General features: G+C 58.8%; 6 protein-coding genes across 6 annotated transcripts; 3 read left to right on the top strand and 3 right to left on the bottom strand.

Annotated features, from left to right (window-relative positions):
* Positions 1–18: 18 nt before the first annotated feature.
* Positions 19–1,827, top strand: BDZ90DRAFT_278034 (hypothetical protein). Its single transcript, XM_025509051.1, has 2 exons — positions 19–349; positions 429–1,827. The coding sequence occupies exons 1-2, from the start codon at positions 144–146 to the stop codon at positions 1,756–1,758; spliced, it is 1,536 nt and encodes a 511-aa protein (XP_025364394.1). The 5' UTR covers positions 19–143; the 3' UTR covers positions 1,759–1,827.
* A 41-nt stretch (positions 1,828–1,868) lies between these two features.
* Positions 1,869–4,668, bottom strand: BDZ90DRAFT_278035 (NUC189-domain-containing protein; the record flags this gene model as incomplete). Its single annotated transcript, XM_025509052.1, has 1 exon — positions 1,869–4,668. The coding sequence occupies exon 1, from the start codon at positions 4,599–4,601 to the stop codon at positions 1,869–1,871; it is 2,733 nt and encodes a 910-aa protein (XP_025364395.1). The 5' UTR covers positions 4,602–4,668.
* Positions 4,669–4,870: 202 nt separating this feature from the next.
* Positions 4,871–6,350, top strand: BDZ90DRAFT_230632 (putative ARO2-chorismate synthase). The gene has a single exon (XM_025505548.1). The coding sequence runs from the start codon at positions 4,935–4,937 to the stop codon at positions 6,273–6,275; it is 1,341 nt and encodes a 446-aa protein (XP_025364396.1). The 5' UTR covers positions 4,871–4,934; the 3' UTR covers positions 6,276–6,350.
* A 60-nt stretch (positions 6,351–6,410) lies between these two features.
* On the bottom strand, positions 6,411–8,031 carry BDZ90DRAFT_278037 (phosphoribosyl pyrophosphokinase; the record flags this gene model as incomplete). Its single annotated transcript, XM_025509053.1, has 2 exons — positions 6,411–6,823; positions 6,902–8,031. 2 exons carry the CDS (start codon positions 8,029–8,031, stop codon positions 6,469–6,471), a joined length of 1,485 nt encoding a protein of 494 aa, XP_025364397.1. The 3' UTR covers positions 6,411–6,468.
* Positions 8,032–9,002: 971 nt separating this feature from the next.
* Positions 9,003–9,552, top strand: BDZ90DRAFT_258690 (hypothetical protein; the record flags this gene model as incomplete). Its single annotated transcript, XM_025508093.1, has 2 exons — positions 9,003–9,063; positions 9,140–9,552. 2 exons carry the CDS (start codon positions 9,003–9,005, stop codon positions 9,550–9,552), a joined length of 474 nt encoding a protein of 157 aa, XP_025364398.1.
* Positions 9,538–11,008, bottom strand: BDZ90DRAFT_230635 (hypothetical protein). The gene is made up of 2 exons (XM_025505549.1): positions 10,327–11,008; positions 9,538–10,235 (listed from the first exon to the last, which is right to left on the bottom strand). The coding sequence occupies exons 1-2, from the start codon at positions 10,959–10,961 to the stop codon at positions 10,025–10,027; spliced, it is 846 nt and encodes a 281-aa protein (XP_025364399.1). The 5' UTR covers positions 10,962–11,008; the 3' UTR covers positions 9,538–10,024.
* Between the last annotated feature and the right edge of the window lie 298 nt (positions 11,009–11,306).

Consider the following 11,306-nt stretch of genomic DNA (forward strand, 5'->3'; position numbering starts at 1 on the left):
TTAGCTTCTTCCTTTTCTTCCCCGTAATTGCAAAGCATCTTACAGCATATAAGAGCAAGTCACATCGGACAATCGAAGGCGCTTTCCCTCCAAAACCTCCGAGCAATTCATCCTTAGGACACAGGCAGTCAGGCAAGGGCAAGATGTTCTCAGCGATCAAGTCGCGTCTAGCGGGCAACGGCGAGGCTAAGGAGCCAGCCAAGGAGGCTGTCGAAGCGCAGGCTGGTCAGGCGGATGACTCAGAAGCGCAGCCCGTTGGGGGCGGAGCAGTGGAATTGAAGGCCTTGGATCCTGCAGCAGAGCAGCAGCTCACAGCAGCAGGCGTAGATCTGATAAGCTGCTCAGCCTGGTGAGTAACATCGCCGGTCATAGCCATGAGTCCTCACTGTCCCCTGGTCACTGATTGCGTCCATCTCTCACCTCCTCAGTCCCTCTATCTGTGACCCTCTTGATACGTCCTTAGATCCCAACACCATCCACCCAGACAAGACTCTCCGCGCGTGGTCCAAGCAGACGATCGACATGGACTCGCCCATGCTGGCTTCCACCACGCCTTTCTATCGACATGCATTGATCAGCACGGGCAAGAAAGACTGGGTGCACGATGTGGCCACAGTAGACGGAAGTCTGGCGCAGTGGTTCCAAGAGTGGGCGGGCGAGATCGAGGAGGAGAAGAAGAAGGGAAAGGAGACACTTCAGCAGGATGCTTCCATGGCGAGGCACCGGCAGCCGATACTGCCTGAAGGTGTCTGGCAATCCACTCTCCCGCCGTCCTCAGCAATGTCATCGTCGTCATCAAAGCCCATCATGTCGTGTCAGGCCCGAACAGCGCAAGACCACCTTCGCCCTCTCCCCGGCGGACCCAGTCGCGTCCTCATAAGCAACGCCTCACACATCTCCTCCTCTCGGCATCATCACGGCCAGAATGTCATGCTCTTCCCCGACTGGGTGATGCTCTCTGATGTCTGCGATGGACAGCCAGGGGAGAAAGTCGCGACTGCTGTCGCTGAGGACAAGGAGAGAACGAGGGAGCTCTACCGCGAGCACATTGCTGCTGCACCCTCATCGTCATCATCAAAGGAAGAGCGGCCGCGCTCCAGGCCACGACGCACCGTTCTCCCCTACCGAGCGGTCGTGGTTCTCTGCAGCCACAACAAGCGCGACGCCCGCTGCGGAATCGCTGCGCCTATGCTCGCAGAAGTGCTCAAGCGCCATGCAGAGGCGGCTGGTTGGGAGGTCGACGAGCGAGCGGATCATGTCGATCACCACCACGACGGCGAGGCAGACGAGGAGGGTTCGTGCGAGTTTCATGACTTGCTACGCGTGCCCGCCGGTAGAGGATGGGGGCATGTGCACGAGACAAGCACGGCAGACGACAGCAACAAGGCACCTTCTCCAGAAGAGCAGATCCTCAATTGGCGCAAAGAGCTCTGCGACCCGTCCTCTTCGTACGCCCCTTCCCCCAGCCTCGGCATCTTTTACTGCTCCCATATCGGCAAGCACGCTTGGGCAGGGAATGTAATTGTCTACTTCCCCTCTGGCTCTGGAGTCTGGTACGGCCGAGTGGATCCGAAAGAGGGTGCAGGGAGAGTATTTCAGGAGACGATTTTGAAAGGGAAAGTAATTGGAGAGTTGCTGAGGGCGGGAATCAATCTTTACCGGGGCGAGGGAGCCGATGAGCTGGAGGACGTTGTATCGGGGACGAAAGAGCAGCTTGTCGGTGGCAAAGGCCGGACGAAGAGTCTACTGGCCTGGTAAGAGACGAGACGAATTTCGCTAGAAGAGATGCCAATGAACCAAGTCGTTTTGCAATATGCTCAATTAGGTCTACTTGTGCTCGTACAGAGGATGCAGCGTGGTGACACCTCTCAATCGCTCTCCTCGTCGCTCTCTTCCTCACCATCGCTTTCTTCTGCCATGTCATCGATGAGCCCCCCTCCTCCTTCCTCATCATCATCGTCGTCTTCCTCATCTTCCTCTTCGTCATCGTCCTCCAACTCGCTCTCGTCCTCCTCGTCCTCATCTTCCTCATCGTCTTCCTCATCGTCATCGTCATCCATCTCCTCATCCTCCTCACCCGACTCATCTGACGTAGCTGCGCCGGAGAGAGCGCTCGTGTCCGCTTTGCTGGCGGCAGCCTTGGCAGCCCTGCGTCTCGCAGCTGGACGGATGACCTCCTCTTCTGAGTCGTCGTCATCGTCCTCAGCGCCAGCACCGGCGCCGTTGATGTGAGAGTCGAGGCCAATCTCGTCGATGTCGCCTTCCTCGTCCGCTGCAGCTACTTCGTCATCTTCGTCGTCATCGTCGTCGTCATCGTCGTCCGAGTCTGACTCGTCGTCGTCTTCGTCTTCATCCTCGTCGACGGACATGCCGTCCTCCTCATCTTCATCCTCATCATCATCCTCCTTCCACACCGTGCCCCCAGCCTTGCCCTTTGGTGCAGTCGCAGCCTTGTCCTTCTTAGTCGAGACGCCCTGCAGACCCCTCCCTTGCGCGTCATACTGACCTCTCATCTCAACCTGCGCCAGCACCAGCTCCAGCCTACCCTGAAGAGCGACGAGCCTCTGATGAGAGGCAAGACGATGTGTCAAGCTCCCATGCAGTGCAGCCAGCCTGCTCGTCAGTCCCGGAAGGCTCATCAGATAGCCCGCATGCAAGCGCAGAGTCCACTTGACCCACTCCACCAACCCGCGGGCGCGATTGCTCCCCACCGTCCCTCTCGATGCGGCAGAGGATCCGTGCGCCCCACCACGACTGTGGAGTCGTTCGACGCAGGCTTCGAGAAGCTTGACCGCGTTCGGCCCGGAGAGACGGATGACTGTTGACTTGATGAGCTGCGGGTTGGCAGAGCGCAGCAGCGAGGAGATAAGGGCGCTGTCCGAGGAGTGGAGGGCTTGAGAGAGGGAGGTGGAGAGGGAGAGGGAGGTGGTAGGCGCTGAGCCCGCGCCATTGCGGGGAGAGTCTTCGTCGTCATCGTCCTCCGAGTCGGACGAAGACGCTTCTGCGTCATCGTCGCCTGCAGTTCCGTTGAGCTTGGCTGCGCTTCGCCCGCCCTTCTTCATCATGCGCATACCACGCAGCCTGTCCTCAAGGGTCTGTTCATCCTCCAGTCCACCAGCTTCCTGGTCGAGCGCGCCTTCATCACCCACCGGTCCGTCCGCAGAAGCATCAACGACCTTGCCGTCTTCACCAACGAAGCCACCCGCGGCAGTAGTAGCCCCGCTTTGTTTGCCCTTTGCTGTAGTCGGGTTTGCATAGCGCTGCAGACCGGCATTGCCCTGCGCAAGAGCTTCCTCGTCATGGCCTGAAGCAAGGACGTTGCCACTCGCGCCGCCAGCTTTGGAAGAGAGGGGCGCGAGGGACTTGACTAGGGCGTTGGTGGCCACGTCCCGGATGGAAAGGGAGGGGACCTCAAGCTTGAGGCCCTTGATCAGGCGAGCGAGTTGCAAGCGGTCGGAGGAGAAGCAGCAATCGACGCTGTATGATGCTGTGGTGCTTGCGGCGGGCTGGAGGAGCTGCGTGCTGGACGGAGCTTTGCTGCTTCCCGCTGCGCTACTAGAGAGGATCTTAGTCACGTCGTACAACCCCACGAATCCCTGCGAGGCTACGACGGCCAGTGCGGTCACGTTGTCCTCCGCCGAGGTAGATGAGGCAAGGCGTAGTACGTCCTGACCCTGTTCGAGCTCAATAGTTGCCAAAGCAGCCTTTGTCCCCACTTTCCACACGTACAGCACAGGGTCCTCGCTTGCTGCCGAGACAAAATGCGAGTCATTGAGCCAATGGAGGTGGGTGAGCGGGGTGGCATGTGATGAGTAGGTTGCTGTCGCCTTGCCATCGTCGCCCGAAGAAAGCTGAGAGATTGAGTGATGAGCAACGAGGGTGTTGGATGATGAAGGGGAGATGGACACGAGAGTGTTCGCGGTAGATGACGATGAGGAGGAAGGGGCCACGCGCTTCGCCGGCGCTACGGGGGCATCTACGTCCGCCGACGGGCTGGCAGAGATGGCTGCGAGGTCCCATTGCCTGAGTATACCGTCTGTCGCAATAGCATACAGTGTCGTTGAGGTGTTGGGCCAAGAAAGAGAGGTGATGGCGTTGCCAACCGCGCTCGTGGCCCCGCTGACCGAATCTGCGAGGACTCGGATGACCTTTGCTTGCGCAACATCGAAGAGGCGGATCTGTCCTGACTGGAAGCCGAGAGCTATGATGGGCCTGAAGGGCAAAGATGAAGAGGAAGATGCTTCGGCGTCGGTAGCATCGGTAGATTTCCTCGACTTCTTGTGCTTCTTTGATTGAGGCGTGCTGCGAGCGTCTGCTGGCGGCAATGAGGTCCATGCAATGGCACTGCATGGTGCGTTTGCTGCATTGGGGATGACATAGTGGACCAGTAGCCTCGATGCAGACGATGAAGGTGACGTTTCGTAGACGGACAGCCTCTGTCGATCCAGCGTGTTGGAGAGGATGGCCAGATGATTAGATCGAGGCGAGAAGGCCGTCTTGGGTGGGATGGCAGGTGTTGACGACCCAGGCTGAGAGGTGGCCTGAGGCCTCGACTTGGAAGCTGCTTTAGCCTGCGCTCTGGACTGTGTCTTCTTTGCCATTGCAATCGGCGGTGTGAAGAAGAGAAGAGGGTGATGTCGAGAAGGAGGTCGTGAGAGCGAGGCGTTGACTGCTTGCTTGACGGCGCCTTCGCAGCTTCCATCTTGGAAAATTACTCGAGGTCCTCCTCCTCCCGCTTCTCGCGTGGCCATTGCACTCGACAGTCGATGTCGATGCTGCCGAGGCCTTTTTCCTCGTCGGAAGAAGCAGTCAGTCGGTCAGCTTGGTCAGGGCGGGCGGGAGTGAGCAGCTTGTGACTCTCAATCAAGGGCCTCCATTCTAGAGATCCTAGCATCCTCCCTCCCTACAAACACCACGCTCTCACGCCCCTCACCATGTCATCCTTTGGCTCTTCCTTCCGCGTCACTACCTATGGCGAGTCACACTGCTCCTCTGTAGGCTGCATAGTCGATGGTGTGCCTCCAGGAATGGCCCTCAAGCCAGAGGACATTCAGGTTCAGCTCACACGACGCAGGCCAGGCCAGTCAGACCTCACCACCCCTCGCGACGAGAAGGATCGGGTAGAGATTCAATCAGGCGTAGAGAATGGCGTCACCCTCGGTACGCCAATCGCGATGTTGGTGCGCAACCAGGACCAACGCCCGAAAGACTACACCGATGTGACACTCGATGAGTACCCGCGCCCCTCGCACGCCGACTTTACCTACCTTGAAAAGTACGGCATCAAGGCCTCTTCTGGAGGTGGTCGCTCCTCCGCCCGTGAGACCATCGGGCGTGTAGCGGCTGGAGCGCTGGCGGAGAAGTACCTCAAGGAGACGTACGGCGTTGAGATTGTTGCCTTCGTCAGCTCGGTAGGCAAGGTGCACATCCCGCGCTTCCCCGGCGAGAAGCTCGCAGGTTCCTCAGATGCAAATGGGGCAGTTAAAGAGGCAGAAGCCAGCACATCGACCAGCGCTGTCCCCTCGTCTGCGGTCGACAACCAGATCGACACCTCGTCAATGAACGAGGACGAAGCCGAAGAGCCCCTCTCCGCCGAGTTCCGTCAGCTCCTTAGCACCGTCACCCGCGCACAAGTAGACAAGAACGAGATGCGCTGCCCTCACCCTGAAGCGATGGAGCGAATGAGACAACGCATCTTGCTCGCAAAGTCGAAGCACGATTCCATTGGCGGGACGGTCACCTGCGTCATCCGCAACCTTCCCTCGGGTCTCGGGGAGCCTTGCTTCGACAAGTTCGAGGCTAAATTGGCACACGCTATGCTTTCCATCCCGGCAACAAAGGCCTTTGAGATTGGCAGCGGGTTCCGTGGTACGGAGGTGCCCGGTAGCAAGCACAATGATGCGTTCGAGATCAAGCCTGACGGTAGGCTGGGAACGAAGACGAACTGGAGTGGAGGAGTACAAGGTGGCATCACCAACGGCGAGGACGTCTACTTCCGCTTGGGCTTCAAGAGCCCGGCAACGATCAGCCAGGCACAGGCTACCGCTACGTACGGGGGCACTGCGGGTACGCTCGAGACGAGGGGGCGACACGACCCGTGTGTCACGCCGAGGGCGATTCCCATCGTAGAGGCGATGGCTGCGCTGGTCTGCATGGATATGTTGCTGCAGCAGAAGGGGAGGATGGGCATGGCGAGAATGCTCCCCACGGAAACGGTCGAGGCGTTGCCTACCAGCATGAAGGGGGGAAAGAAGCTGCCTAAGCAGGGCGAGTAGGCGTGCGCGAAGTATCCAGTGACGACGACGATGACCAATAGATGCTACGTATTTGAGATGAACCGAGGCGGCGTGCGCACATGATACTCTATGTCCTCGAATGCTCCTCTCCGACTCGATTGAAATGATCGTGACCCGACTCCTTCCCCTTTCGCACTTCGCGGCCTCGCTGCGCCTCTCTCTCTCTCCCCACTTAGAAGCCCATCAAATTGTCCGTAAACAGCACAGCGATACTCTCACCATGGTGCGCCCTCCTGATACTCTCGGCAATGACCGGGCTCACATCCATGACCTCCAGTCTACCGCCAGTCTCCTCAACCTTCTCCCCGTTCGGGATCGTGTTGGTGACAACGAGACGCTCCATCTCCAGCTTGCGTATAAGGTCCACCGCACGCCCAGAAAGGATACCGTGAGAGATGTGGGCGTACACTCGTGAGGCGCCGGCGTCACGTAGAGTCTTGGCGGCCAGGGCCAGTGTACGACCCGTGTCTGCCATGTCGTCTACGAGGATGGCGGTACGACCTTGAACGTCGCCTACCAGAATTTCCCTGCAAAGTGAGAGGGGTGATGGCGTTGCTAGGTCAGTCACCCAAAATCCATCTCGCTCGGCACACTCCCGCACTCACATCTTATCCGCAACAGCCATAGCCGCTGCGCTCCCGCTCAGCTCAGTGCCATCATCCGCCTGTGCTCCACCCGCAGCTCCACTCGCCGGTCCACCCACACCACTGCCGCCCAAGAGTGAGTCTCCGCTCGCCTCACCGCTCACACGCGGATGGTTGCCATGACCCCCGCTGTACACCTGTCGTCCATCCTCATCGGTGATGAAGAAGTCGCCAGACTCGTTTGCTTGCACCCCGTTGCCAATGAGCGAGTAGAAGGGTTGGCGTCGCTGCGTCGGCGCTGAGCCTGATGGTGCTGTTGACGAGGAGGCGTGTGGGTCGAGGCTGAGTCGGGTGTGCAGCTGATCCGGCAAGTGCTGTGCGGCATGGCCGTTATGGGCATGCTCACCGCCCGCCGCTGGGGTCATGAGCCCGCTCTTGGTCAAGTCGTCTGCACTGCTCATCGCGGTAGCAGAGGTGAAGGGCATGCCCGCTTGTCGAGCCTCCTCCGCTTTCGCCTCCCTGATCCTTCTGTTTTGTGCTCGTTTCCTGTTGCGATTGATGAGCGCAAAGTCCACGCCCAACAGGTCTGCCAGAGCTGTGGCTCTCTTGGCACCACCAGCGTCCGGCGAGACAATGATGCAGTTCCTCCAGTCCTCTACCTTTGTCCTGATCCAGCGTGCGACGGAGGGCTCAGAGGAGAGATTGTCCACAGGGATGTCAAAGAATCCCTGGATTTGCGAGGCGTGTAGATCCATGGTGATGACATGGTCTGCCCCTGCTACGGTGATCATGTTCGCTACTAGCTTGGCTGTGATGGGCGCGCGAGACTTGTCCTTCTTGTCATGTCGCGAGTAGGGGAAGGCTGGAATTACAGCCGTGATGCGGCGGGCGCTGGCAGTCTTGCAGGCAGAAAGGATAATGCAGAGCTCAAGTAGGGCGTCATTGGGCTCTACGTGAGACGAGTAGCCCGTCTGAAGGACAAAAACGTCTTCGTCTCGCACAGAGGAGCCGATGCGGACGTCGATGGATTGGTCTGCGAACTTCTTGACGATGCAGGGGGTGAGCTCGATGCCTAGTCTTTGGGCGACGAGCTGGGCCAGCTCCGGGTGGGAGTTGCCCGTGAGAAGTTTGATGCTGTTGACGCCAGGCATGGCGTGGAGCGAGGATGTGGAGTGACGAGATGGGGGCGGTACTGAATTGAAATCGAGAAGGAGTCACCCGTCGACGTGCGAATCCATCTCTGTCCTGTCGACGCCCGACCGAGGAGCGCCCAAATCTGCCGCGCCAGTCCGCCCGCGCGTGGCTAGCCACACAGGCCCGTCGTTTCAGAGCCGTGACGTCGGCGGGCTGAGGGGGCTGATGAGCAAGTCAGAGCCGCAAGAAGAGTGCTTGGAGTAGACGCCTATGTCAGAACATGGTTACAAGCAACGTTGACGCACTCGAGGCTGATGCGTGGCTGGAATTGACGCTCTAGGCATGCTGGACTGCTGAGACCCGCTGACAGAGCTCGTTGTCGCGAATTCTTCTTGTCAAGGCGAGCTTTCTGCTATCAGCTGTCGTCTTAGGCATTGAAAGCTCGGTGCAGCGACCCGCTAAAAGCAAGAGCTCCCCTGGTAACGAGCTCACCGCCATCGACCCATCCTCCGCCCGACGACGAGTTGTCGATGGATGGCCTCGGCCTCCGCTCTGCTTGGTTGCTCTCCTCGCCTCTGGGTGCTGCCGCGCCGCATCGCGCTTGAGTGCCTGCCAAACCCCGCTTCCCAACTGACTGCGACTCTCTGCCGCCGCTGCTTGTGTGCCCTACCCCGCTTCTCCTCTGCCCTGCCCTGTCCCACTGAGCGTCGATCGTCTGCTGCTTTCAACTCCTCTCTTTCCTCTTGATCCTCACTTCTCGATACTATCCACTCACTCGACTTCTCTTCCTTGACCGTGCCCAAGCTTCCCCATCGCAACCAAGCTGATATTCTGAGCGTTGTCTCTTCTGCACCACCGTCGCACTTATTTCTGCGGGCTCTTTAGGATACCATCTAGCTTCTACGCCACCGCCTTCGTCCCGTCGAGCCTTTCATCCAACTAGCCTCGAGACTCCCTCATCCACGCCACAACACCTAATTTGAGCAAAATGAGGACATCAACATCACTCATCGCAGCCGCGATCCTCGTCTTGGCCTCCCTCGCACAAGGTGAGCACCTCAGCCGCATGATAACTCAGTCCCGTCATCCCTCTCTAACCATCCGCATCCCCTTTCCATCTTGCAGCACAACTCCCCACCCCGACAGAAGGGGCCGGTTTCCTACCCCAACCCCCCTCTCAACCCTCAATCGCAGGCGGAGCAGGCCCCTTTGGCGTCTCCTCCCTCTCCCGTTCCTCCTCCTTCAATTTCGACCAGGCAGGCCAAGTAGCCCAGACCACAACCTACCAGCCTCCTGGCCCCTCCTACGCTGCGACGAATGTGGCGGACGGTAACTACAACACGAACACGGATACGACGACTATTGCCAATGGCCAGGACACGGCAAGGACTACCCTGCCTAGCCTGACCAGCAGCTCCACCGCGACGGCGAGCGCCGTCACCCCGAATGGGGCGAGGGGACAGTGGAGCGCCGCAGCAGTCGGGCCTGTCGTGGCGGCAGGTATTGCCGCTGTCATCGGCGCCGGGCTGGTCATGTGAGATGGTGGACTTTGATATGGACGTTTGATGTGCGTGGGCCTTGATACGGCCGAGAGGGAAAGGGATGCACGAGAAGGATGCTGCATGGCCATGGGCGTCATGACACGACATGACGCTCATTCGGTCTCGACCTTGGCTTGGACTTCCCTAACTTGATCTTCTCTCACGGTGGACTTGCAACATTTCGACTCTCGTTCGCAGCTTCTCGGCGTCTACTTCGCCACCCTCTCGCCGACCGCCTCCCCTCTTCTTGGTGGCAATCTGGCTTGGTTTTTCTTTCGACTTCTACTTGTATGCCTAGCTTTCGTCGCTCTTCCTTCATTGTTGGACTCGTATCTTTGCTGCTCTGCTACTTGATATCATTACGACGGGAATGCAATCGCACATTCACCTCGCTCCTCGCTCCTCGCCCCTGGCTCCTCACCTCTCGTACCGACCTCCTGTCTGCCTCACCCTCCTGCGTTCATGTCCCTCACGCAACGGGCTCCCAACTGACACCACAGCCACACCCTGCTCCCTTGGCCTGCGGATTATCTTTGATCGCGAATTGGCTGCCGATGAGCTCCGTCACGTAGTCGATTGTGCTGCCCTTGAGCAGATTGAGGGAGATGGAGTCGATGGCTACCGGAATTGGGGTGACTTCTGCGTTAGGCGCCGAAGTGGGGAGAGTTGGTTGAAACAGGCTGTGCGAGGTACGAGGGATGCCCATTTGGTCAATCGAGGGAACTTCTCGAGGCTATCATGCTCGCCTGTTAAAGGGCGGCCCATACTCACAAATCATCCCCCTCCTCCTCCTTCTTCCCCTCTTGGCCTCGTCTGCTCAACTCCATCTTGTACTGATAGCCATGACATCCTCCCGGCTCCACTCCAATCCTGAAGCATAGTTTGGCCCTCTTCTCCTCATCCTTCTCCTTTACAGCGATCTTGTGTAGCTGAGCAACGGCGCGATCTGTCAAGAGGACGCTTGGATCTGGCCCGGAGGAGAAGATGTCGGGATCTTCGGGCTCAGAGGGGGAGGTGAGAAGGGTTGGAGTGTTGGTGTGGGGTTGGGCTGCTGCGTGGATTGATGAGGTTGAGGAGAAGTGGCGTGGTTGCGCTGCGGTGAGGGCTAGACGTGGAGGTGCAAGATGCGCACGCTGCGATTGGCCGGGCGACGTGGTGATGCCGGAGACGAAGGTCCTGCCATGAACGCCATCTTGACTTCTTGATGGCACTTGCAGACCGAGAATTGCTCGTCTTGAAGAGCTCTCACCCGCTCTCGAGTACGATCGTGCAGCAACCTGACGTCGTGAGGTGGTGGCGAGACTGGGACGATGCGAGCGGGGAGGCATCCTCACACCAATGATGCCTGTTTCAGGAGCAGAGTTTGACGCTATCCTGAAAGCTGAGGAAGAGCGTGAGAGGGACATCGTGTGCAGTGATGATATGGGAAAGAGAGGAGAAGAGGGAAGATGCGTTGGAGCCGGGTAGTGAGGCCACGACGGAACAGGCGGACGGACTTGGACGGCTCAGTCCGAGTGGAGCCTGAGGGTGAGTGCTTTCATTTCTCAGCGACCCCAGCATCCAGTCAAAAGAGATTTTGAGTGATATGGTTTCTCATTCAGAACGGAGCTGGGCACATTGCGTTCTACACCACGAGTCTGCTGCTCGAGTTTCACAGCATGGTAACGCGCTTCAGGGAGTACCCGGCGAGAGGCAGCGCTCTTGCCTACGGCCTGGCCATCGGCTGCCAGCAATCTCCTGCTTGGTGAGGG

Source organism: Jaminaea rosea (genome assembly GCF_003144245.1).
Source record: "Jaminaea rosea strain MCA 5214 unplaced genomic scaffold BDZ90scaffold_2, whole genome shotgun sequence".
NCBI classification, from domain to species: domain Eukaryota; kingdom Fungi; phylum Basidiomycota; class Exobasidiomycetes; order Microstromatales; genus Jaminaea; species Jaminaea rosea.

Bases quoted from the DNA above. Each gene is read 5' to 3' on its own strand.
- BDZ90DRAFT_278034 (XM_025509051.1), top strand. From the start codon at position 144: ATGTTCTCAGCGATCAAGTCGCGTCTAGCGGGCAACGGCGAGGCTAAG. The intron at 350-428 runs GTGAGTAACATC...TCACCTCCTCAG, and splicing joins CTGATAAGCTGCTCAGCCTG to TCCCTCTATCTGTGACCCTC.
- BDZ90DRAFT_230632 (XM_025505548.1), top strand. From the start codon at position 4,935: ATGTCATCCTTTGGCTCTTCCTTCCGCGTCACTACCTATGGCGAGTCA.
- BDZ90DRAFT_230635 (XM_025505549.1), bottom strand. From the start codon at position 10,961: ATGTCCCTCTCACGCTCTTCCTCAGCTTTCAGGATAGCGTCAAACTCT. The intron at 10,236-10,326 runs GTGAGTATGGGC...TACCTCGCACAG, and splicing joins GAGGAGGAGGGGGATGATTT to CCTGTTTCAACCAACTCTCC.